At 54.1% G+C, this 21,165-nt stretch overlaps 1 protein-coding gene and 2 non-coding genes across 4 annotated transcripts; 2 read left to right on the top strand and 1 right to left on the bottom strand.

Annotated features, from left to right (window-relative positions):
• The first annotated feature begins 411 nt into the window (after nucleotides 1–411).
• LOC102020325 lies at nucleotides 412–4,338 on the top strand. Of its 2 annotated transcripts, none has more exons than XR_001233063.1 (3): nucleotides 412–2,149; nucleotides 2,760–3,878; nucleotides 4,056–4,338. XR_001233063.1 is itself a non-coding variant. In XM_005379874.2 (3 exons), the coding sequence occupies exons 1-3, from the start codon at nucleotides 1,510–1,512 to the stop codon at nucleotides 4,099–4,101; spliced, it is 762 nt and encodes a 253-aa protein (XP_005379931.1). In that variant the 5' UTR covers nucleotides 453–1,509; the 3' UTR covers nucleotides 4,102–4,338. The 2 variants fall into 2 exon arrangements, 1 of the variants encoding a protein (XP_005379931.1); XM_005379874.2 differs by having other exon boundaries at nucleotides 453–2,149; nucleotides 3,803–3,878.
• Trnap-agg lies at nucleotides 2,787–2,858 on the top strand. The gene has a single exon. It is a non-coding gene; the product is annotated as a tRNA-Pro (tRNA).
• Trnap-ugg lies at nucleotides 3,057–3,128 on the bottom strand. Its single transcript has one exon. It is a non-coding gene; the product is annotated as a tRNA-Pro (tRNA).
• Nucleotides 4,339–21,165: the final 16,827 nt, after the last annotated feature.

Raw genomic sequence — 21,165 nt, 5'->3', positions numbered from 1 at the left:
GCTGAGGCCGCAGGCTTCATAAAGGGGCCTGTGTCCGGGCCACTCACCTCCCACTGTGTGTCCAGTGGTTTTCTATTTCAGTTGCTGTAAAAATATCACCTTTGATCTCAGCTTGTGGCTCTTGAAAAAAAGAAGAAACCAACAGACTGGGTTTTCATTCACCCCCGCCCCCACCCCACCTCGGCTCCCTCCCCGCCCTCCTCCTTCCATTCTCTCTCCACTCATCCCTTCCTCTCTGGGTCAACAGCATCCAGGTGGACCCGGAGCATCTCAGACTCTTAGGAATCCACTGGCCCTTATATATCTCCACCTGCCTCGCCTGCATGCCGGCATGGGGTGGTTCTCTGAAGAGGGAGTATAAATGAGGGGAGGCCATGGGAGATGACCCTCTCCCCTCCTCCCTCTATCCCTTTCCCTTCCCTTCTGCTTGTGGACTAAGACTCTCTAAAATTCCTGTTTGGCCAGGTCCGGGACACTTCTCCAACTGCCGTCAAGCACATGGTATCAATCACAGGACTGCATCTGTCAAGTCCACCCCAGAGTGAGGTGACAGCAGCTCATGAGGCCTAAATGTTTACATCGCCCCATCTACTCAGAGAGCCAGGGGACAGCCGCGGTTGCTAGAGGAGTGGTCTTCAGGTCTGCTGTCTCAGCAGGCAGGACGCCCCTTACTTTGCTCTTTTCCTCTCAGCAAATTCTGGGGCATGCTCAGTCTGCTGTCTCCAGCAGTTCCTATGCTGTGGCCTTCCCAAGACATTCTTGGATCTGTTTGATCCACACTGAGGCCTCTGAGCCTTCTGGTAGGAGTCAGCTTCTCACCTGCTGGGGCCCCTCCTGCCCTGTCGCTCCTCTGTCTAGTGAGGTCATCTCCGAGGGCTCCAGCTCTGACAGAAGGGCCCGAGAATCCTGCCACCTCCCTAAGAAGTTTCTTGCCTGATAGGCATTTTGCACCAATGGAGAAGGCAAACAAGCCTTGAGCCTCTGACTCATTCAAGGCTTTCAGCTGCTGTGATGTATTTTTTTGGTTTCAGCTTTTAGTGAAAGGTAAAATACTAATTCAACAAATACTTTTCCACAGTTCATCTGCATCTGGCTCTGTGCTGCCATGGCCTCGGACTGCCCTTCCTCAGGCAGCACCCCATTCGCAGCCCCCTTTGCAGACAGAGACACAGGTGTGAGCAGGGGTCAGGCAACCTGGCTGACAAGTGAGTGCGGGGGCGGGGGCACCTGGAGGAGGTGGTGGAGTAGAAATGGCAAGGCTGGGAATTTGCAGGAAGCTACAGCACCCTTGATGGAAGGGGCAGCCCTGAATGGATCCATACCAGAAAGACAGTTAAAGCACTTGACTACCCCTCCCAGCGCCTGGAGAGCCCCTGCCTGATTGGAAAAGTACCAGTGTACCGAGCTTCCATAGCAAAGGCCCTAGTGGGAAGGAGGACCCGAGCACAGGATGGAAGGCCCTGGGTGTGTCCAGGCCACAGGCTTGTTTAGCAGCAACCACAGCCCATCATGGCCCAGACTGTGCTTCGTGCAGAAAAGCGCACGGCCTGGCAAGGTAGAGGGCACAACCAGTGTGACCACCACCGGGCAGGGGGTTCAGGACGTAGGCCTGATTCATCACTGTCCTCGGGGCCCAGGCCAGGGCTGGGGCAGAGCAGGCGCCAGAACACTGTGCTGTGGACTGAAAGAAGCTTCACAAACGCTTCCAACAGCCAAGGGACTAACCGAAGGTATTTCTTCCTGCCGCACATTTTAAGACCTGAGAATAAGTGCGAGGCTGCAACTGGCTCCCGAAAGCACAGTAAAGAGTTTGGGGTCCCTAGGGAAAAAAACCCTCCCAGGTTTTACAGGCTCAGTTTCCCCGTCTTGAATCCAGAATGTGCGTGCGCGCGCACACATGCGCGTGCCACAGGAGCAACAAGCAACGGAAATTGGCTGGAACTGTCCGGACTGCTGGTGCCTTCGGACTGTGCTCCAGCTCGGCCCTTTCTTCCCCTCTCCGGATGCGCGCGCGATGGGAGATGCCAGTCCTCCCGCGCAGGAGAGAGAGCGGCTCTTGCCCTCCCCTGCTTCGCCAGAGCGGCTGCCCGTCCCAGGAGTCCCTGGGGTATTGAAAGGTGGAGAGGCTCCTCGGAACCAGTGTTTCCGGGTGAGTCTGGCGTCCCTGGTCCCCACTGAGGCCTCTGGGTGGCGAGGCGCAGCCGGGCCAGACGCCCGCGAACTGGCAGGTCCACCGGGCGCGGCTGCGGGTGGGGCGTCCCGCCCGGGCGCGGCGGGTACACCAGGAGTCTGCACGTCTGGCCCGGCCTGACCGAGGGCTGAGGCTAAAGCCACGCGACGTCCAGCTACCCTTCCACAAAGCTGGGCGAGCAGGAACCAAGACTCTGGCTGCGCAAAGGCGTCCCGAGCCCCGGTGTGTCAAGGATCCCCGCGCAGGGATCCACAGAGGGGAGACGCCTCCCGTCTCTGCGCTCCCAGGCGCAGCCCCAACTCCCGGGGCCAGTGAAACCCGAGCTCCGCGCACCCGCAGATAGGCGCGTATCTCCACAGCGCGCCAGAGAGGCAGTGTTTTTTCCCAGCGAACAGACGCAGAACTCGGAGGACAGCCTCCACGTTCAGGCTCCGGCTGCGCGGGCGGGGATCATTCTTCAGTCGCGGTCCCCAAGAGTACAAATGCCGGCGTAGTCTCGCGAGAGTAGCAAAGAAGACACCGGGGTGGGACTGCGCAGGCGCCTAAGCGCTGTCCTCTCCACTTACAGGGCTCCCGTCGCGTCCTTTACGACAACGGCTCGTTGGTCTAGGGGTATGATTCTCGCTTAGGGTGCGAGAGGTCCCGGGTTCAAATCCCGGACGAGCCCTTTTCTTTGTTGCCCTTCCTGTAGTTCTTAACCTCAAAGACTTCTTAAAATGATAGCCAGTCTGGTAAGGGTTAGCCTCTTACTTAGTTTTATTTGGCGTTTCGGCTTTTTCAACCTGTACAGAGTTCTGGCTCACATTCCGTACAATTTATAGATTATCTTATTAACAGGGCAGGGTACAAAAATTGGGGAAAAGAGGGGCTCGTCCGGGATTTGAACCCGGGACCTCTCGGACCCAAACCGAGAATCATACCCCTAGACCAACGAGCCAGCCGTTGAAAGAGTTCGTCGCGAAGATACTAGAATGAAGCGGAATCGGCTGGCTGCGTAACAGATGGATGGAGGGGTGGCTTCTGTACGAGGCCTCTCTCGGACGATCCCCGAGGCGACTGGCAGAGTCCGGGATTTGGGCCCAGAAAAGCGGAGCCCCATTCTGCCGGAAACACTTTTCCCTCCCTCGCCTTCTCCTTCCTCATTCCCGTTCCCTCGGACCGTGGTGGCTTTGGCTCCCGCACTGAGTGCCCAGCCCGAGGCCTGGCGCACAGCTGGTGGTTGATCAGCTCAGGCTGAAGGTCCTCTAAAACTCCAGGGGCCGAGCGAAGGCGACACCGGGAGGACGCCCTGGGACCGAGGTGGCCTTAGCGCTGCAGCCCAGCGCCAGGCTGTGGGCAGAAGGGCAGGAGAAGCAACTGAGGTCTGAGCCGCTCCCCTGCCCCGAGACAATGGAGCCCTCTCGGCCGAGCCGTAAGAGAAAATTACGACGCGTGCGCACTGGCTGGGCCACGGCTCCCCAGACACCCTTGCGGATTAGGTACCCTTCATCCTTGCTCTCTACCCGGCCACCCTGACCTCTTTGAGGCCTCGTCGATCCCTTCACCGAGCTCCAGTCGCCAGACTGGAAGGTCAGCGGGGGTCAGGAGCCAGTGAGTTCTCTCTGTCCTCAGGATATGAAACAGTGCTTGCCCTCGAAGAATTAATAACAATCAGCAAGCAGTTCAGTTCTGTCAATAACCTCTCAAGGTAAGAAATGTCCCGGTGAGCAAAGGGATTAGAGAGGTTTGGCGTCTTACTCAAAGTCACACAGCTGCAAGTTTCAAGGCTGAGATTTAAATCCGGGTATCAATCATCTCTCACAGCTTGCCTCCCCCTCCCTCCATATATATTTGCCTCATATTTATATTCACATATGTTTTCCAGGAAATATTTGAGATTGTGTGGAAACAAAGAAAAGGGCAGTTGCTAACATTTATATGTTCCTGAGTCGCTCTCCCCCGGTAACTCCCGGCTCTGCTGCATTCTGCTGCTTCTGAAAATGACATTACTCCAGCCTGTCCCAGCAAGGCCTCTGTTTTATGTACATTCCTGTCTGAACACTTGAGAAGGGCTTACAGAGTGGGCCGACAGCTCTGCAGGTTCCAAAGCACTTTTCAGTTGCACGTGAGAAAGACTGAATGAATAAAAGGAAAAATATCTTAGAATATAAGTGCCTTACCATGCGCCAAGAACTAGATAAGGCATTTTGCAGACACTTTCTCACAGAATCCTCTCAACAACCAGGACAAGGATGTTATATTGTTAGTCCCAGTTCACAGATAAGAAAGCTGAGGCCACAGAAGTGGAGTCATGGTTAAACTGGGATCATTCACTTGTTTGACGGACTTTGGTGCCAGACCCCATGCTAGAGGCTGAAGATTCAGGCTGTGGAGCCCCAGCCTCTGCACCCTGGGGTTGCGCTAGCATCTGGGACTGTCAGATCTCACATCAAGGGCTCTTCCCAGTACATACCTCACAGCCTTGAAAATCTTCTCTCCCACCTGCTATGGGGCATGTGGGCTGTCCCTCTTGCTCATCCCCTGCCTTTCTGCTCCCCAGCTATACCTTACAGTTTCCCCTCTAGTTCCTACAGAATGCTGCCTCCCGCAAGAAATCTTCCCTGAATGCTGCTACCCACACCCTCCTCCTCCTCCCTCCGAGGCACCTATCTCCTTCACATGCACTGGTTCCTTGGCCACTCCAGACCAGGAGCCCCTTGAAGGAAGAATGTGGCCACTCCCTCTCTGGGTCATTGATGCCAGGCAAAGAGAAGAGGAGAGAGGAGGGGAAGGGAGGTTATGGGAAGCAGGAGAGTCCTGGATTCACACACAGCCTGCATCACCATGTGACTTGGGGTAAGTCACTGCCTCTCATCTGAAACTCGTTCCCTCTGTGTAAAATGGAGACCTTGATCCCTGCAAGGAGGGTCATAGTGAGGATGCTGTGAAATTTAAATCCTTTACACAGGGGTCCACTTTGTGTCCTCTGTCCTTGGGCAAATCAGAGCCCTCTCAAATAACCAGATGAGCACCATATTTTCTCCTGCGCTGCCCACCCACAGGTGCTGTGCTGGCCCCTGTACCTAAAAGCCTGGATTGTGGAGGGCCTGGATGTCCCAGTCTCGGTGAGAAATGCCCTAGCATGCCCAGGCCGTGGAACTTCTTGGGAGACTCAAGGAAGAAGGGAAGGACTGGGACTGGGTGGGCATCCCCCTGAGGCCACTGCTGCTGTCCTATCAACCTACACAGGAGGGGAGGGATGGGGTCACCCTTCAAAGCAGGGCAATTGTAGGGCAGCGTCTCAGGCATGCCATTTCAGGGGCTGGGACAGGGATCTGGACTTAAGACCCAGCTACTCACTGACGGGCTGCTGGATGTATAAGCTAGATGCCATTGGGAGATAATGCCAGATATCACTCCCCCAACCACTGCCCAGCTCAGGCCACACCTCCTGACCTTTAGGTCTGAAAAACTAAGTAGCCACCATGGCTATGCACCTAAGACAAAGAGGCATGATGAGGCCTGCCCTTCCGATCAGGAACTTCCAATCAGGAGTTTTCATCACTTCCGACTGCCAGGCTGGAGCAGGTTGACTTCTCTTAAGCCGGGTGCTAGCTCCAGATGCTCCAGACACTGCTCTGGCCTGGGCGTCCTGTGGCCACCGTCACCACTCTCTGCCCTTGCTTCTCATTGCTAGCTCAGAGGAGCGAGGAAGGAAGGGGAGCCTTCACTCTGGTCCAGACTGCTCCCCACACCCTTGCTCTAAGAGCCCCTCATGTCAGTCTCAGGATCAAGAGCCCCAGTCTCGCACTTACCAGGCTGCACCCAGAACTACAGACCGATCATGAACTTCGGGACCCAGTGCAGGAAGTGGCCACTTAACCTGCATTCCCAGTGACAAGTTCTTACCTCTGCCTTACATCTTCCTGCAGCAGTGAGGCTCCCCCACCCCAACCACAAACACACAGGGTTGTTAGTTTTCCTGTTCGGGGTGATCTCAGGCAATGTTTTGACACTGGCAGACTTGGGACTGGGCTGGGTTAGTTTCCCAGCCCATCCACAATCTGCAGGGTGAGCTTGAACAGGTTACCATGCTCTCAGCCACAGTCTCCTCATCGGTCCAGGTGGCCAAGGACATAGCAGTGGAAGTGTTCACAGCCTGTCAGCCAAACCCTGACTGCTGTCATCTGTGCAGTGAGGGCTCTGCCATAGTTGCCACGGGTTCCCTCTCGGTGAAGTGAGCGTTCCCCCCTCCTCGTACTTCCTGAGGGGCAGGTGTGCCTCAAGGGTCCTCACTCCCCCACCCGTTGGCATGTGGCTCCCTCCAGCGCTCTTGGGCACCTGGCCTTGGGAAGTGATGAAAACTCCTGATTGGAAGTTCTTAACAGTGTTGCCATGAAAATGAAATCCTAGACTTTTCTGGGTTTCTCGTGAGATGTTGGCAGATCCACGTCATCTGTTACAGTTAGGGTGGGCAAATGAGTGATTTTAAATATTTCCTTTAACCTTTCCTAAACTTTTTGAACAGTTTTTTGAGTGAGGCTGTTGTGGCAGAGGAGGGTGGCCTCTGCCACACTCCCTGGCATCAGAGGGTGGGCACAAAGGGGCCACAAGAAGTGCTCAGAGAGGGGCAGGTTCTCCAGGGGATGTGTGCACAGGGCATCCCAGCTGAAGGGACCACTTGGCCAAAAGGGCAGTGGCAAGGGCAGGCAGGCTGGTGGAGAGGTGGGTCCGTGCCAGGGGCTTGAGTGCCTGTGGGGTGTGGCCACAGCCAGCCCTGGCGAGTCCTCTCAACAGGCTGGAGAGGGCGGGCGTGGGGCGAGCCCTCAGACGTGGGGACCTGCCATCAGGGTAGCCCGCTGTAGTCAGGGAGTCAGCCCTGCATGCACGCAGGGTGCTCTGGGCTCCGCTAGGAGTCTATGATGGGGCCGGGGGGAGGTCAGGGAGGGCTTCCTGAAGCGGGTGTATGACCACACTGCATCCTAAAGTGGAACCAGCAGCAGAGTGCACTCCTGCGAGGGAGGACCTGAACTGAGGAATATGGCACCCGCTGTGGCTGCCCTGCCCTACCTGGTCTGGGCCTCAAGGACAGCCTGCTCCCTCCATCTGCTGCCTCCCACTCTCCCTGCCTCCAGCCCCCAAGGATCGCCCTTCTGAAGCTCAGCTGAGACCCAAGACCTGTCACTGTGCCCTCCCTGACTCACTATTCCCCCGGGGATGTCAGGTTTCCCATGGCTGGCATCGTCTGAGCCTGTCAAGCTCTCCAGCTTCCAAGAGGCAAAGAAAGGTGAGGAGGGGGCCTGAGGCCTAGCTGCCTCTCCCGGATGGACGGATGGGGCAGGTGGAACTTCCGGAGATAAGGGCAGCCAACAATGGGGGGCTGTGTGACATGGCCTCTCTCCCTGCGGGCCAGAGGAAATGAATGGCCTCCGCACCATTGATCCGCTGCAGCCTGTGGCACCTTCTCCAAGGGAGACCAGGGTGGGGGAGGTTCCCATGCACCCCGCTCGCTGTCCCCACCGGAGGCCTGGGCCTGCCACTCCAGGTCCTCTTCCTCCAGGACCTCACATGAAGAAGAGGGCCATGTGGAGGGGCAACTGGGACAGGAAGCAGTGGCCTGACAGCTCGGCCGTGTTGTGGGGGTGTGAGGACCCTCTCCGCATGAGGGCCTTGGACACACATTTTACCCAAATACCAGCCCCAGTGCGGGTCTCAGGCAGCAAGTGTGAGCGGCTGCTGGGGGAGGCTGGGGTTCTGTGGGCTGTCACTGCCACTGCAGCTGAGCTCAGTGGGGAGAATGAGGCACCAGGAGGGGTGTGACCCAACGGCCATCCTGTGGGGAGGGGCAGGTGTACTCAATGACAAGGACAGTGAAACCTTGGGATTTGCACAGATCCCCCTGAGTTCCGCCTTCCCTGTGTGTATCTTGATGGATCCGCCAAGATTCCTTCCTGCCTTGGGGCTGGGGTCCATCCTCTAGAGCAGAGCCTGGCTGGCCAGCCCAAAGGCTGTCCGTGATGACAGGAGTTTGTGGAGCCCTGGGTACCTGCTGCATGTCACGTGGGGGGCTGCCTCTGAAACCACATTCAGGGGCAGTCTCCAGGCTGGGGGTGCAGCCTCCCTGCCTCTCCCTTCACCATTTCCTACCCCTCACTCTTACCCCCTGCTCTTGGATGGCAGCCTGAGACTGGAAAGGGGCTGAGATTCTCAGCCTAGGTGACATTCATAGTAAAGCATGGAACCCGTGGAAGCTCTGGGATGATAAGGCCGGCCCACTATTCGGAGAGGAAAACTGAGGAAGCCAAGGCTGAGAGCCTCCCAAAGCCCCACAGGGAGCAGGTGGCACAGAAAAGGTAGAAACAGGCTTCTGACTCCTCATACACTCTTGGTTCTGGAGTACTTGGCTGCGAAGGGCCCATGCGTCTCAAAAAATAGCTCAGAAAGCAGAAGGAACCTGCCCTGAGCCACCTCGCCTGGAGGAAGTGAAATAATTAGGAGAAATTCTTCATGGGATTTCAGCCTTACGGAGGCTGGGACTGTGACAGGCAGGGGTAGGAGCAAGTGGAAGAGGCAGGGAGGGCGAGCAACTTGACCATGTCTCCTGGGCACAGAGGAGGCGGGTACAAAGTGGGAGAGGCCAAGAGAGGGGAGATCTACCACAGGGTCTAGGGATGTGATGCAGGAAGCCTCTTCCTGAGACAGGCCAGGAGTTGGATGGAGGGAGAATGGGAACAGATACAGGTGAGTTTGGGGGACAGGATGTTAGAGCACATTTCCTGTGAAGCAGAGGGTCCTGTCGGATAACAGTGGAGTAGCCTGAGGGCCAGTGGTGTGCCATTGGGGGTGGCATGGGGTGCCTCACTCGGGTCTATAGAAAATTTTGCCTCTGGGTACCAAATACAACCTCAGACTCATAGCAGCTCTGGCATGAACCATCCTAATTGTGGTGGCAGAAGCCAAACCATGTACCAAAAGTCTGGAGTCCTAGCCCTTAGCTCTTGCCTCTTCTCTCTAATACAAGGAATCTACCATGCACCAGGCCCTCCAACCCAGCCTTTTATTAGTACTAACTTGTTGAAGTCTCCTAACAACCATATGAGGTGGGTCCAGTTACACACAAAGACACACACATGTGGACACGCACAGACACTCGGGCATACACTAACTCAGGAGCTAGTAGGGAGAGTGGGAGGAGCACCCCAATTGAGAGATCCCACTGCCCTCCAGCTTGCCGTCACTTTCCACCTCCCCTCCCCATTCTCTGGCAAGGCTCTGCAGCCCACCCCTCTGTCTCCCTTGGACGAGGATTCTTTGTTAATGGTTTTCAGACCACCCTCCCTTGTTGCCCAAAGCCCTGACTTATCCCCACTGTGGGAGTTGAGAGGACTGAGAAATCTAAGGCTGCATGATGGAAGATTCCAGGCCCTCACCTCCAGGGTGGGCTTCCTGGATGTGCCTCACTCCCCTGTTCCTCACTTGCAACCCAAGGCCCCCTGGGCAAGGCCCCCAGAGCTGGGTGGAGAGGCTGGAGCACAGAAAGGCCCTGCCAGTGTTTGGCCTGGGGAGTCCTAACAAGTGCCAAGTCCGTCATTCCTGACCAGTGCCCGCCTGACCAGAAGGAGAAGGGGGGTTTCTGTATCACTGCCTGTGTCCCAGCATGCCCTGCTCCCTCTGGAGGTCCTTCCTTCCTCCAAAGATCACCGGCTCCCTCACTCCCCACCTACTCAACTGCTCAAACTAGAACTCTCTTCAGGGGACCCCTTGGACTGCACAGATTCTATCACATTTCAGTTTTTTCCTGCTCTTTATCCGGTCTTTGCCCATCCATCAAGCCACCCACTCATCCTTCCATCTACCCATCTGCTCTAGTACGAATATGTCCCAAAATTCCTAAGTGGAAAAGTATTCCCCAGTGTAATGGTATTAGGAGGTTAGGTCTTTCAGAAGTGGTTAGACCATGAGGGTGGGGCTCTTATTATGGGATTAGTGGCCTTATAAAAGGGACCCCAGAAAGACCTCTCACATCTGTCATGTGAAAAGCAGAAAAAAAAATGGCCCTCTATGAAACAAGAAGTAGGCCCTCACCAGATACAGAATCTGTTAGCACTTTGATCTTGGAATTCTCAGCCTCCAGAACTAGGAGCAATACATTTCTGTTATTTTTAAGCCACCCAATCTCTGGTGTTTTGTTATAGCAGCCCAAATACATTAAGACGCCATCATGTTCATCCATCCCTTTGCCCATCTACCCACCGTACCCACCCTTTGTTCATCCAGCATCTCTGAGAGTACATCACTAGATGCTCGAGCAAGTGGCTCAGATGTAAAAATTCTTCCCTGTTGTCCTTCTTACAGAGCTGTGATGAGGTTTGAACTAGCTAGTGGCCACAGGTACTCTATATACTGCTGGGATCTGGATTATCACCCATTTTTAGAGCAGGGACTCTTCATGAGCTGAGTACCATGAGGACTTGGTGCCACCTGGGACTTTCTGGTGGGGGGCTTGGCTAAAGGATTGTGTCCGACCCATAGATTAGAAGGAATGGGTGAGGCTGGCAGAGAAAACAGGGCCAGGCCCAAGAGCCTTGGGGGCCAGGGTAATAAGATTGTATTGGTCCTGCAGTGATGGATTTCCAGCAGCACTGACAGACTAGATCAGCACGGTTGCTGGTGTGAGAAGCCCATTCCATCTCCCCTGGGAACACAGAAGTCCTCAAAGAAGAGACCACTAGAGGTGAGGGCTGCTGAGCCCCATCAGCAGAAGGAGAGAGAACTCTGATGCTCCCTCAGTGTTGGAGTCTTGAGGCCAAAGGCAGGGGCAAATCTGGGAAGCTGGGGAAGGTTCATAAACACAGATCTCTCCTTCCCTCTTCCTGACACAGGGTTGAGGTACAAGGGGCTCTGGTTTGGTCCTGGCAGGAAAGGCAAGGGCACTGGGGAGAGGGTACCTCTTGCCCAGCCAGTCTGGGGGATCTCAGGTATAGTGAGACCCAGCTGGGATGGGAGAGCAGAGAGGGCAGGGCATGGCCCAGTTTTATAGGGAGCTCCCTGCACAAAGACACTGTCTGAGGCATGAGTGTGGGGTGGGGGTAAAATTGTGGCATGGGACTGCATCTGTTAAGACAAGGCATCTTTTTCTAACTTTCACAAAGTTATCTGTGGTGAATTGATAACTGGTGGTCAGCTTGTAACACCCAGCTGAACTAAATCAGCGTGGTGCTGGGTGTGGAGGGTCCACCTGAGGACTGTTGCCGACAACATAAAAAAGAACTGAAGAGGAAGAGATGGTGCTGTTGGTTCTCCTGGAGAAGGTTGTCACACTGGTTTTCCTGGTATGAACTCAGCTGTTCAGAGGAGCTCAAGTCCTCACTATTGCTGAGGGTGACTGCAGTTCCCTTTGCTGGAACTCTGGTCCTTACCTTGAGTGTCACTTCCTAAGTCCCATGCAGATCCCTCAGCCTGCTGGCACAGATCCTTCACCCCTCTGGCACAGACTTTCTAGCTTCCACCACTGACCTTTGGGCCTTCCCACTGTAGATCTATGAGATCAACTTGCATGAGACATTGTTGTGGGCTCTGGGCCTCCAGTTGGACTTGTGGGAGGTATTGTCATGGGATGTAGGTCTTCAGCTGGACTTATGCAGGACATTGCCATGGGATCCAGGCCCTCAGCTGGATTCTTTTGGTCTTTAGTGTGTGGACAGATTTCCTGCACTCTTGTATTTGACTCTTTGGGTGACTATTGTAAAATAATCCTATAAATTATGTGTCCTGTATTAAATTGTTTCCCTTGCAAAACCCTGACTACACCAGTATCATAAAGGCTCCAAGGTCATGGAAGAGCAAAGGAGCCGTGGAACAAATTCAGAAGTTGAGGAGGCAGGAGCCTAGCAATGCTCACCCTCCCAGAATACAACCTAGTTGTGCTGTGGGCCAGGGGAGCGAGGACTTCGCTATGCTCCTCATGTACCCTGCCTGAGGAAAAGGGCTGTGATGGAGGCTCCTCTGACACTAGAGTCCCTGGGCGATGGGGGCATTCCCTGGCCCCATGGCAGAACTGTGTGGTTTGGCTAGGAAAATGAAGACCTGCCAGGGCTGCCCCCAAGTCCACATGTTAGTCCCATTTGGCAGGTGGAGAAACTAAGGCCCAAGGCAGGTGGTGGGGCTGGAATCTGCTCCTGCCCCATGCTGCCTAGTGGCTGCTGTCTAGAGGCAGATACCCTCATGCCCACCCAGGGAACAGAGCTGGGGATGCCCAGGCAGTGCCTAAAGCTGGAACAGGCAAGGGCTCAGGAGGTGAGGCATCCCTTACCAGACTGAGGGTCCTCCTCCTCCTATCCTCTCCTGGGAGCCCTGATTTCCCTGCATACCTCTCCAGCCCCTCTTCCCTACCAGTCCCAGGGCCCAGTCTGGGTTGCTGGGGTGATGGCTGCCATTAAAAGCACTGAGCACATCAGGCCCGCTGCTGACATACACAGCATCTCATGCAAGTCTCAGAAGAGCTCTGTGAAGGATGGGAACCATTATTCCTAGCTCACTGATGTGGACACTGGAACTCAAGGAGGTTAAGTCACTGCCTCAAGTGATAGTAAGCAAATGTTGGCACAAGCAAAAGAATCCATTCCAAACAGCTGTATCATCCTTCTATCTGGCCAGCAGGGCCCATTGGGCAGGCCAGTATGTGACTCTCAGAGTGCTTGGGCAGCCACGGACCTGTAGGGGACCAGCATGATATTGTCTTCGGGAGCTCCAGGAGACCCTGGCCCTCAGCCTGCAGCACAACGGGCTCTCCTAGTGGGTGCTTGGTCTAGGGTGTTTTCTGCAGCTCTAGACTGAAAGGGAGGCCTGGGCTGGACCTAGCACCAGATCTCAGCCTGGAGTGGCCAAAGCCTCTACTCCCCAGGGGCCTCAAGTTCCAGTCTCCTGTTCTGTCCTGGCCTGGCCTGGGGAAATACCATCCCCACATCTGAAGCAGCCTCCTCTGCTCCCCAGGGCTGATTTTTGCATGCACAGATGGGAAGAGCTGCAGTGACAGGATGTCTCCCTTAGACCTCCCCAGCCCTCCTGCTTCGGCTCTGGGCTCATTCTCCTCTGTCATGGAAGATCAGCGCTGGACAGACCTGTACACCCCTGAGTCCAGCCCTTTGGCCAGAGCGGAAACTGAGCTCTGCCTGAGGATCTTCTGTATTCCCCCACCCCGCTGGCAAGCCTTCCTTCCTTTTGCTTAGCCTTCTGGGGCTCCACCACCGGGAGTCCTAGCTTTAACACTCCAATAATGACAGGGTTCCTACTTCAGTGAAGATAAAGCCCCAAATCATGGCCTTGTATATCAAGATCTGGCTGCCAGTGCGGGCCTTTGTAACTGTCGACCCCCATCCAGCCAAGCAAAGTCCCATGTACCTCTTGTACACCTCAGCTCCCTGCTGCAGCACCACCAGCTGCACATCCCCAGGCCAGTGTCCCTGTTCCACATCCTCCTGAGTCCCACGTCCTCCCAGGTCCCGTCACTGGTAGCCATGACACATGATCCACCAGTTTGTCAGAACCAATCAGGGCGTAGGGGAAGATTTGAAAGGAGAGAGTGTGAGCCTGAAAGTTAATGCCCAGAGATTCTGCTGCTGATATACCAGGGCTAAGATCATTACCCCATCCACGGCAGAGGCAATACTGAGTGGGTTTTGAAGGATGAATAGAAGCTACAGGCTGGAGAAGTTTTGGGGAGAAGGAGAGTCCAGCTAGAGGAAACAGTGTGTCCTGAGGCCAAGAGGTGTGAGCTGGGAGGGCTGCAGGCAGGCCTGTCATCAAACCCTACTGGCCAACCCTGGCCAATGGTGCTGACATCTGCCCTGGTGCTAAAGCCCACAGCCACACATCTCCTACTCTCCCTGCCAATTCCCCACCAGACCCCTGAGGCCTTCTCAGCCCAGCAATCATCAGCCTCAGTGTACAGGGTGACCATCACTGCCCTCTGAACTGATGGCACTGTCCATTCCTTTTCACCTACCAAGGAAAGAGGCCCAGGTGCCAGGGATGCATCTGTTCCATGATGAAAGTATCAGAACCCCTGGGAGGGAGACCCGGATGGGTTGCTCTTTGGGCACAGGGTGGGGCCTGCCTGTGCCAGTGTGTGTGCCTGCCTGTGTGTGTCTGTGCGTGTGTGTGCGCGAGTGTGTGAGCGTGCAGCCCTCAGTCTCCTCACCGAGTTGGGGATAGTGCATGCCAGCTCACCCATGTTAGAATCACCAGTAAAAGCTTTGAGGAGGTGGGTGATTGTCAGGGGGCGGGGGAGGTGGAGGTTATTGCACAGTGGGTACAGAGGGTTTCCTTTTTGGGGTGGTAAAAGTGTTCCGGATCTAGATAGTGGTGACGGCTGCACAACATTGTTAATGTATGAATGTCACGAATGGCAAGCTTTTTGTTTTTTAACATGACATTTAAAAAATGAGTGCATGAATAAAAAAGCTGTGGTAGTTGTGGCAGGAAGTGGGGTGGGGAAGAGCTGTCATCCACTGTATACCTGTTGACTGTAAAACTCAACAGCTAGAAGAGGAAAGGGCAGTAGGCTACGGATCGTGGGACCACTGGCTTGCTTAGCAAGGCTTGAGCTCTAGGAGAAAGGGTCTTTCTAGAACTGGCCAAAGGACACTGAGGTACAGATGGCAGGAGTCCTGCCCAGAGGTACAGGCCGAACAGCATTTCAGGGGGACACGGGACATAAGTCATTGGCAGCCCATGTCCCGACCGGCCTCCTGTTGAGGGACGGCCTCCCTGAAAGGATCTTGGCAGGAGGCAGAGGCCCAGATCTGCTACAGAAATTCCTCCTCCCCTCAGCCCCACCTATCCGGGTACCTTGGGGGTGCCGTGGGACCAATCCGACGCCCTGGGCAGGGGCTGGTGAGGCCTGAAGGAGTGACCTCAGTGCCACAGACACAATGAAGAGATTCTTATGGGAGGCAGGTGGGGAAAAGGGAAGGAGGAAAAATCGAGCAGATTTATTCATTCAGGAAATTTTTACTGAGTGCCTACTACGCATGCAGTACAGAGTGAATGAAGGAATGATTCTGGTGAGAAACCTGGTGGGTGGGTATGGCGGGGAGTCCGCCCCTGCCAAGCCCCAGGGGGTGGCCAGGTGGGGTGGAGGGCTGGCGGGGAACCTGGGTGGGCATATCCGTGAGCGGCCCTGGCTTGGATCACAAGGATGTCCACTGGCATTCTCTCTCAGAGACCTGGCGGGGGGTCTGGCCCCTGACAGGCCACCAGCCCCATAAAAGCCCTGATTTATGCTCCAGCCGCCTGCTGGCCATGATGTCGTCTGTGCCTTGTTTATTTATTTGTGAGAGCCAGTTGGGTTCTGGCTCCTTCGTCCTTCTGTCTCCATGTGTTCTAACCCCACATGGTGAGGAAGACGGATGCCTTGGAATTATTTTGCATGAAATTGCCGTGCAAAACTATTTGGCCGGCATTTGATTTCACCTCTTGTTACAGCAAAATTTGTTATCCTGAAACGTGCGGCAGCTGGAGCCTGGAGTAGCAGATGTTCCTGGGGGAGGTGAGGGCTCCCTGGGCAGGGATAGTGGCAGCCTTGGTCTGGACCCAGGGCCACTTACAACTGCAGCAAGCTCGGAGTGCTTCTCTGGGCTTTAGTTTTCTGGTCTGGAAAATGGGGTAAGGCTACCTCCCTCCCACGGGTAAGGACAGAGTGAAATAATCACTAGAAAGCACAGTGTCTGGGTGATGGAAAGCTTCAGTAAGTGTTTGCTATTATTTCTGGAAGAAATGATTGTCCCAGAGAGGTTTTAAAGCATGAACAGAAGTCAACTGGTAAAGATTTGCTTTCTGGCACTGCATAAGCAGGCATGCGGAGGGGAGTCAGAACCATTATCTGGTGCAGCAAGACTGAAAGAAGGTAGAGAACAGGGAAGGCAGCCAGAGCGGTTGGTGGGACCAGTTATGAAGGTCATGGGTGCCAGGGCAACAGGGAGCCATAGGAAAGATGTGAGCAGGGAGGGATGTGATCGGATTCCTTCACTACAGAGAGCGTACTCAGGGCCGGAAGGGAAGCTGGGTTGAGTTGCAGGCAGTCAGCTGTGAAGCCTTGCATCAGTTTCCTAGGGCTGCCATAACACAAGACCACAAAGGGGTGGTTTAAATCAGCACAAATGTATTCTCACAGCTCTTGAGGTCAGAAGTTCAAAATCAAGGTGCTGGCAGAGCCACGTTTCCTCTGGAGGTTCTAGGGCAGAAATTTCCCTGTTTCTAGCTTCTGGTGGCACCCAGCAACCCTTGGCGTTCCTGGGCTGGCAGCTGTAGTACTGCGCTCTCTGCCTGTGCTGTCACTTGCTGTTCTTTGCTGTGTCTCTGCCTTCTCCTTCTTACAGGGACACCAGTCATCCTGGATGTCGGGCCCTTCCTAATCCAGTATGATATCCAATTAGCTATTTCCAAATGAGGTCACATTCACAAGTACTTGGGGTTAAGACTTGAGTACATTGAAGGGTGAGGCTGCAGGGAGGGCACAATTCAACCAACTGAAGTCAGGCCCCAGTACCTCCTCTGTGCTCAGTCCCTCAGGCATGAAGGAACCCAGGGGCTCTAGATCCAGGAGCCATTCAATGAGGAAAGCTCTCTGCTTTGGGTTGGAAGCAGTGTGGTGAATCACAGCATGGTGGTGTGGAGGTGACAGAGCATGCAACAGGGCTTATGGGCAGGGTCAAGTTGTGACAACAAAGGAAAGGAATAGCTAAGGCCGTGGCCCTCAGCAGAGGTGTGAGGTTGGAGCTGTCGCTGCTGGCTGGGAGTCGAGTGGAGAGGTGGTTCTATGGTTTTAGAGAGAAAGGATCTCATAGCCACCCCTCTGGCTGTACTTGTGATCCCTGCTCTAGGTGTCCTCGGAGAATGTAGAACCTGACAGGGAAGTGGTACCCTCAGAGGGGAGGAAGGATGTGAGGACTGGCTAGCGTGCCCGTCCTCATGCATCCGTGGGGAAGGCCTGACAGTGCCTGTGGAACTAAAGACGTGTCCACTGTTCCAACCCCAGATGGGGTAGGTATCCCATAAAATCAAGAATTTCAAGGAACCGTAAAACTGGGGATGGGAATGGCAGGCAGTATTGGTACTAAGTGCCCTATGGAAGGATTGGTGGCACCAGGTGAGATTAGGAAGAGGGTGAATCAGCACAGAAGGACAAAATGGTATCCTTAGGGTAGTGGGAAGAGTTGTGAGTGTGTGGAGACAGGGGCACCAGGACAAAGAGGAAGGCTTACTGTAGGGAGAAGAGGTCTCAGGAGCAGGACAAAGCTGAGGGCAGGCTGCTGCAGTGAACTCAGATGAGGCCGTGGGAGTCAGTGCTTCTTCCAGTTTTAAACGACAATGAATCAGCTGTGGTTCTGACTCTCAGAGAAGCTGAGGCCAAAAGGGTTATTTACATTAAGGATACAGTGTGTTCCATGGAACCACCGTACAGGGGTTAGGGCTAGCGTCAGTCTCTTGGGGGCTAGAAATGCATCCAGGCACAGCTTATCTCTGCTTCTCCCCAAAGCTTGCTTCCTGGACTCATAGCAGAGAACCAAAGCTCCACAGCACGTTTCTACCTGCGTGTTTCTCAGTAGCAGCCACACCTGATCCACAAATTCAGCAAGACCACATGTGATTGGACCAGCCAGGGTCACATGTATACCCTGAGTCAATCAGAAGTCAGGATCCAGCTGGGGCAAACATGGCTGCCTGGGTGTGGTGGGTGGGGCGAGATTTCAAACCCTAAACTCACTCCAGAAGAAGCTACCTACCAGTAAGTATCAAAGATGATCAGAGTAAGAGGATAAACTACAAGCCTTGCATACCCTACTCCTGTAACCTTAGCACTCTGGTAGGCTGAGACAGGAGGATTACAGGTTTAAGCCCATCCTGGGCAACTAGAGGTTTAGTGAGACCCTGTCTCCTAAACAAACAAACAAACAAACAAACAAACACTAGGATTATTACTATTGCTAATATTAAAGGGCTAGGAATGTAGCTCAGTATGAAGGCCCTGGGTTCAATCCCCAATACTGAAAAAGAAAAAGTTCATGAGACAAGAAATATATGGGACATGTGGAAAACCCCAGCCACAGAGGAAATATGAACCAGGATGAAGAAAAAGCGACAGGCACATTCCAAAGCCATACCACAAGAGGCCATGGAGGCCCACAGCAGAGCCCACCCCAGGGCCAGTGCTCCTCATTGGTGGTGAAGGGGAAAGGAACAGGGAGAGGATGCCTGGGCTGCATGGCTAAGTGGGAAACCCCTCCTCTTCGCCTTGCCCCTGGATGTGACCCCTGCCGACCTGGCTCAGCACTTGACCTCTGAGCCTGTCTGAGCCTCAGTTTCCTTTTTTGCCAAATGGTTTGCCTTTTGGCCCCACCTGTCAGGCAAAATGCAAGGACCAGTTTTTATAAGGGCTGGCCCAGGGTCTAAGAAACAGACCCTTAGCAATTGCCAGCCCTCTCCACTTCTTGCCTTCTATACCAGGTCCCAAGACTTCAAATAAAAGACCTACCCCCTGGCCAAGGATCAACCTGAGATGCTTCTTAGCTCCCTCATGAGTATGGGAGCCTGCTGTACCTTACACTCTATTTCTCTTGGAAACCAGAAGTACATCCAAATATGAGCACAGGTGAGGGCCAAGGCTTCCTGGCCAAGCATTACTCTTGCCTAAGCCAGGACCCTAGGAAAGGTTAAGGACCCTGCTTAGAATCAGTCTAAAGTGCCCACCATTGCTGTTTCTAAGCTGGACACAACAGTGCTGGCCTGGTCTCCTCAACCTCCCATTTTAGGCTGAGAGACAGCTCTCTGTGGACGTTTGTCTGACAGATGTAAACAGAGGCCTGGAACTGCACTCCCCCCATGGCTGGCTGCTGGCTCACAGGATAGAATTCCATCTGCTTCGGTCTCTCAGGGGGAGCCGCTCAGCACGGCCTGGAACCACACTCCCCTTGGAGAGCCTGGGGCCCTGAGTTCATTGTTTGACCCTCCCTGTCCCAGCCTTGCCTGGGGCTGCTTGGGACACCCAGTTCCTCCTGGAATCTCTATTTGGGTTTGGTTTGGGGTTGGAGTTTGTTTCCATTCAGGGCAACTTGATCCCACCCAGCCTCCAAGCCCCCTCTGCCCCAGCATGCCTGCCCCTCTGGAGGAAGCTCGACTCTGCCCACATGCTGACAGGGCAGCCTGTCCAGACCTCCCACCAAGGGCAAGGCGAGCCTGGGCTGACTTTGATGTCACTGCAAAGGGGCCCCCAGTCTCAACCCCTTCTCCCTCAATTTGTAAATAAGTCAGAGACTGTGAAGACCAAATGCCACCCTGAGGAAGGAAAAGGAAAAAAGAAAATAGGCATAGGGAGACAGACTAGTTGGGGTCTAGATACCGCTTTCTTGATCAATTCCTTATGACGTAAACTAGAAGAAGGTACTCAGCCTGTGAGAGGTAGCTGAGACGGTAGCATTAATAGCTGAGCCATGAAGAGGGACCCATCACAGATGCACCGATGACTGGTAAATTCTCTTCCAACCACAGGGGATTGATATGCTCTGTTTTTAATGTGTAGTGTGTGCCTCTAGCACATGATGTGCTGTAGATTTAAAACTGAATAGGTTTAGCTCTGCCTTCAAGGAAACAGTAGGTTCAGGGACTAAGTCAGTCCTAGGTGGGTTCACTGAACCTCAGAGAAAAAAGACTAGGAGCTGGCAGGGCTGGACTTTGAGCCACGAGTGTTGCTTTTTGTACTCCACAGATGAGAAAACTGAGGCCTGAACCATTGCATGAACACCCAAGATTTATTGCCTGGGAGGGCGTGCAGGGTAAAGACAGATGCCCAAGAGAGCCTGAGGCAGAGGACTCATCTGTGCCCTTCTCTGCTGAGCGGAGACCAGCATCCTCAACCCCTGCTGTGCCCCCAGGCACCGCATTGCCTGTCATCCCTGCCTGGATCTCACGAGGTCACCAGAGATTTTCAGTCTGGAACTGTTCAAAGCCCTACATACCTCACCTCAGGAGAGAGCTTAGAACACTGACCAGATAAAAGCTGACAGTTTACAGATCATCTGTAAGTACTATGCCTTTGCTTCGATGAAACTGGAGGTTGTAGAGGGTGAATGGCTGCCCAGGAGGGACACTAAGGGGTGGCAGTGCTGGGCCGAGGTTCAGTCTGTCCATCATAACAGCCTTCCTGCCAGCACTGAGAAACCGTCAGGCCCTGGGACACAGCCCTGAGATAGGAGGGACACAGCCTACCCCACCTCTCTGGCTGTGACCCTGGACGTAGAGCTTGTCATTGATAGCACAGGAGGTGGACTCTTGGGTGCAACTTAACATTTTTGGCATCAACATGCTGGGGATTCTAGGATTCCATGTGCAAATATTCCATGTTGCAAATGGAACCTCTGGTTTTAACATAACAGAATGCTCAGATATCATTATTGTGGCTTTCTGTGATTCAGTGATTGTGGGAATCTAGGATTACATCAGTCTAAGCTTTCATTATCCTGTAAGTCCAAGATCTTAGAATTCTGAGTTCCCTTAGAGCTTGGGCTCTGAGGAATAGGAAAATCCATCTAGGAAGGTACTGTAAAGAGGCAGCCTTTCCAGCCTATGACTTTTCTAACAATGGCAGAGAAAAGTGTTGTTTGATTTTCATTGTGCTCAAAGGAAAGCACTGGGGTCGGCCAAACCACATCAGAGTGTAATTTCACCAGCCCAGGGGGAAACAGCCCGTGGAGTGGGAGGAGGGGGAGGATATAGAGAAAAAGAGGAGGAGGAAAATAGGAGGAAGGAGAGAAGCCATCACTCTCCCAGGGTAGAGGCGGCCCGAACTCCAACCCCTTCAGCAAGGGCCTGTATTTGACTGGCACTCTTTCTTGGTCCCCATGTGACAGGAATGGTCAGACAGGTGCAGGGGCAGACAAGGCAGATAAGAACAGTGTGGTGTTTGGATGAGAATGGGAACTGGCAGTGAGCCAACTGGG

Source organism: Chinchilla lanigera, unplaced genomic scaffold (assembly GCF_000276665.1).
Source record: "Chinchilla lanigera isolate Chin_1 unplaced genomic scaffold, ChiLan1.0 scaffold00013, whole genome shotgun sequence".
In the NCBI taxonomy this organism is placed as follows: domain Eukaryota; kingdom Metazoa; phylum Chordata; class Mammalia; order Rodentia; family Chinchillidae; genus Chinchilla; species Chinchilla lanigera.
This window is presented reverse-complemented; position numbering and strand designations above follow the sequence as displayed.

What these genes read in the sequence shown, in the direction of transcription:
- LOC102020325 (XM_005379874.2), top strand. Translation starts at nt 1,510, where the DNA reads ATGGCCCAGACTGTGCTTCGTGCAGAAAAGCGCACGGCCTGGCAAGGT. An exon ending in CTCGGAACCAGTGTTTCCGG is followed by an intron (nt 2,150 to 3,802) that starts GTGAGTCTGGCG and finishes CTCTGTCCTCAG; the next exon opens with GATATGAAACAGTGCTTGCC. An exon ending in TCTGTCAATAACCTCTCAAG is followed by an intron (nt 3,879 to 4,055) that starts GTAAGAAATGTC and finishes TATGTTTTCCAG; the next exon opens with GAAATATTTGAGATTGTGTG.